Below are 4,005 nucleotides of genomic sequence, written 5' to 3'. Positions count from 1 at the left end.
TCTGAAACAAACACCTTATGTAAGAGACCCGATATCAATTGACCCAAAGGCCGTTGATTTTATTTTTTTTTTCAAATATTTCACACTTGCGCTTTTTGCTTTTCATTGTGGGTTAATATAGATAGGTTTTGAATTTTATGACAATAACTTCTTTTTTTTTAATATTTCAAATATATGACTCTTGTTGGTCGTTGTAGGGTCAACATAGCTAGGTTATGAATGAGACCTGAATATCTCACACATACATCTTTCTTGGTTGTGGGTCAATATCACTATGAACTTTCTGGCAACAGCGGCAAAAAATTTTAAGTGGCAAATGCTATAAAAATCAACAAACAACTTCAATTTGAATTCAGTGACAACTCTGTGAATGAACAATAATATCTCAGAGATTTCGCATCAAAATTCACACAAAAATTCAACCAAATTGCATTGAAATATGTGCAATGAATACAATGTTAGCCACTCTGCATGTAAACATTTCCTCTGTGCATCTAAAAGAAATGAAGAGTAAAAAAAAAAAAAATAGTGGTACAATGTCAAATTAGTGAGCAACAACCAGTTCTCTTGATAACAAATACCGAAAAGTTAAGTCATGAGGGATCCATTCAATGATCTTATGATGAGATTTTCCTTGCTGAAGTTTTCGAAAAACTTTTTGGAGATTTTCAGGAAGATATCTTTGGATCATCTCAACCAGACCTTGTGAACTCAAGCCTTTGTCTTTGGCATAGTAATCTACAATCTTTGGCAGAATGATTTTGTGCTCGTTTTGAATGCCGATGGCGGCACGAATGTACTCTTCTTTAGCTGCTTCTAGTTGTTGATATAGTTTTTTCGGTGTATAGATTCGAACCTGAAGGAAAACAAAGTTAATGTTGAATGTCTAAAAATCACAGTTTCAGAAACTTTTATTAAGAAATGTACCGCCGGATCGGAGTGACTGCCCGAACAAAGTGCGAAATGCAAGAGAGGCTCCGGCCGATCGAGAGTATGGCCTTGCCATTCATCTCTGGATTTGAACTTCAGTTTCGGTGAAAGTAAAATTCTAAGCCACTGCAAGTGAAAAAATAACTTTAGAAACAGATAAATCACTTGACATTCAGAAAAATAAATAGAATGAAGCTTGTAAGTATGATAAAGACCTGTTTAGGACAATGTGTATGACATCCCAAAATGGTTTCACGAATAGTTTCGGCGCTTAAAAGACGACTACTGATGGTATAAGCAGCCTAGAGTGAACAAAATAAACATAAGTGCGAATGAGATTTGAGCTAAGTGTGTCGTTTTCGCAATATGTTCAATTCAGTTTACCTTTGCCGGTAAAGATTGCTTTTTCGTATTGCTTTGTGGAATGCCATGGTCTAGATATGCCTGCATAGACAACCAGCTGTTTAGGTACAGCAAGAGATCAAATCTGACTAACATTTGCTCAAGCAAAGGAAAACCATTACATGCATTATCATGGCATTGTGTACATTGATCCAAAATGCGAGTTTTTCTTCGTTCTTCATTCGTCTTAGACTAACTGATTCCAGTTGATCGACAAGTGATCTGAAACAAGTAAACTAAAAGTGTTAAGTTTTGCAGAAAGTGAGCGGTTTTCAGAAACATGAAGTGTAGAGTCTCACTTATAACTACGCATCAAGTCTTGAATATCTCCTAGCCTTTGCCTTTCCCAGCAAATGAAAGGAACTTCGACCATTGAATTGTAAGGGCCACTGAACTCTTTGAGACCTTCGACACGGAAAGGATTAATTAATCTTGAGTCAAGGATCGGCTCTTTCCGATAGCCAGGACTCCAAATATCTCCCAAATACTGGGGAGAAAGTGCACTAATTGATGAGAAGGATGATGTAGGCGATGAAAGTCCATGATTGACAAGAGGAGGATCGACAAGTTTGTAGTAAATTGCTCCCATACATCGGACCATATTTTCAGAAATTTTATTCGGTGTCTCAGGGACATGATCAGCAATGTTCGAGCCGAGATATTCTGCTAAGCTTACTATTCCTTGAGCTGCATTTTGTCCATCCTGCAAAAAAAAACTTGGTTAAAAAAAATGCATGTTGTGAAATTAGAGGCTTATGAAAGACAATAATTAGTTACCTCAAGATAAGTCAAAGGTTGAGAGTGAAACGATTCGAGAACTCTAGTGAGATTTGCAGGTGGAGGTGACATTCTTGCAGACCGATACGAGAGTGCAGAATGGCAACGATGAACACCAGGACCAGCAAATGTATCACCAGCTACATTCGCAAAATCGGTCGACAAATTCCTTGGATGGTGAATCCTCTGCGAAACAGATCCCTGCTTTCCTCCTTCAAACAAGTTATTAGCTCCGGCAACTTCTTGAAAAGCTCTGGCCTTTGATCTCAACATTTGCTTTGATTTCTCTCCGATAGAAGCAGGAGATAAAGTCGATTGCTGATCAAATGCTTTACGGTATAATGAAAGAAGATATTGCTCCAAATGCATAACCTCTAACTCTAGTATCGCAATCTCCCTTATCAATCCTTTAGCAAGCTACCACCAAAAACATAAATAAAATTAAGCAATGATCAATACTAAATTTAATTAATGAACACTTTGCAACATTTGCTACCTTTGGTGTTGTGCCGTTGATCGTAGAATCAATAGCAGATGACCGATATCCCAATGCTTGTTCGAGAACATGTCGCTCGCCTAACTGATCTTTCAACCGTTTCTCGAGTTGCAGAATCTGCAGAAAAAATATATATCTCAGTATGTATTTTCTTCATCTTTAGTTATTGAACAAATCACAATAAACATTTCATGATGTGTGTGTGTGTGTATATATATACCTCTTGTTTTAAAGAACTCTGAACCTCAAAATCAACTGATTGTTCCAACTTGGTATTAGTTTGAGCCTTGGTTTTCCCCAAGCCCTAAAAACAACTCAAAAGTTCAGAAGAAACCAAATTGATAAAATGCCATTAATCTTCCAATCAGAAGATCACTATGAAACACTAAAACAAAAATGACAGAAATCAGATGCTTACCAGCCCATATCCCTTCAATCTAAAATCAGTATCAATTGATTGGTTCTTAGCTTTTCCCATTCCCTAATATCAACTCAAGAGTTCATATAAAATGCACTAAACCCTAAAAACACAAAAAAGAAACTAAAAAATGGCAGAAATCAAAAGCTTACCAGCTTGCATTCATCCTTGTATCTAAAATCAGTACCAAATGAATGTTCCTTCTTGATATCAGCTTGACTCTTGGTTTTCCCCATGGCCTACAAAGCAAACAAAAGGATCAAATATGAAACCCTAAAACCACAAAAAAGGGGGACAACACCATAAATTAGAGACTCACCAGCTTAAACTCCTCCAATGTACAACCAGTATCACTGAAATTCCACATTAGAAATGTTGCAAAGTGAACAAAGCTTGAGAACTTCTACTCAAAACCTGGAAAGAAAAGCCATCAACTTTAATAACTTTACAGCAGTGAAAAAATCCAAACAACTCAAAAACACTGAAAAGCCAAACACAACAAGCAAACAAAAGTGAGACATCTCCAACAGCATTCACAGAGAGAACAAAAAACCAACAAAAACAAATTAACATTCAACAAGATTAATTCTTTACCAAATAATCATCTTCAAATTAAACTCTTGTCATTCCACTTGAACAATACTCACAATACTCAACAATCACTTGAACAACATAATATATATATATACACAAATACATGCATAGAACACATGCAAGTAGTTGACTATGAACACAAACACTTTTTTCTACCTGAGATTTTTTCTTTTCAAGATTGAGTAGTTTAATTGGGTGGGTGAGCTGAAAGTCTGCAAGGCATGTTGGTGTATCTAAAATGGGAACTTTAGTTCAACAAAGTCACTAAAGAGAAGGGAATAAAGCACTCAAAGCCATCAATATCTTCTTCATTCCCTAAAAAACAAAAAAGCCATGAACACACACACATCTCTCTCTGAGTCTATTACATGCACTGTTCAAACATCAA

At 36.3% G+C, this 4,005-nt stretch overlaps 1 protein-coding gene across 2 annotated transcripts; it reads right to left on the bottom strand.

The window, feature by feature from the left end:
* Positions 1-447: 447 nt before the first annotated feature.
* LOC120266668 lies at positions 448-4,005 on the bottom strand. 2 transcript variants are annotated; one of them, XM_039274307.1, is made up of 13 exons: positions 3,774-4,005; positions 3,343-3,437; positions 3,176-3,262; positions 3,024-3,086; positions 2,826-2,909; positions 2,606-2,722; positions 2,110-2,526; positions 1,632-2,035; positions 1,455-1,554; positions 1,315-1,374; positions 1,146-1,232; positions 928-1,056; positions 448-856 (listed from the first exon to the last, which is right to left on the bottom strand). In XM_039274307.1, the coding sequence occupies exons 2-13, from the start codon at positions 3,388-3,390 to the stop codon at positions 545-547; spliced, it is 1,908 nt and encodes a 635-aa protein (XP_039130241.1). In that variant the 5' UTR covers positions 3,391-3,437; positions 3,774-4,005; the 3' UTR covers positions 448-544. The 2 variants fall into 2 exon arrangements, with proteins under 2 accessions (XP_039130241.1, XP_039130242.1); XM_039274308.1 differs by lacking the exon at positions 3,774-4,005 and adding an exon at positions 3,618-3,673.

This window comes from Dioscorea cayenensis, chromosome 8, assembly GCF_009730915.1.
Source record: "Dioscorea cayenensis subsp. rotundata cultivar TDr96_F1 chromosome 8, TDr96_F1_v2_PseudoChromosome.rev07_lg8_w22 25.fasta, whole genome shotgun sequence".
Taxonomy (NCBI): Eukaryota; Viridiplantae; Streptophyta; class Magnoliopsida; order Dioscoreales; family Dioscoreaceae; genus Dioscorea; species Dioscorea cayenensis.
This window is presented reverse-complemented; position numbering and strand designations above follow the sequence as displayed.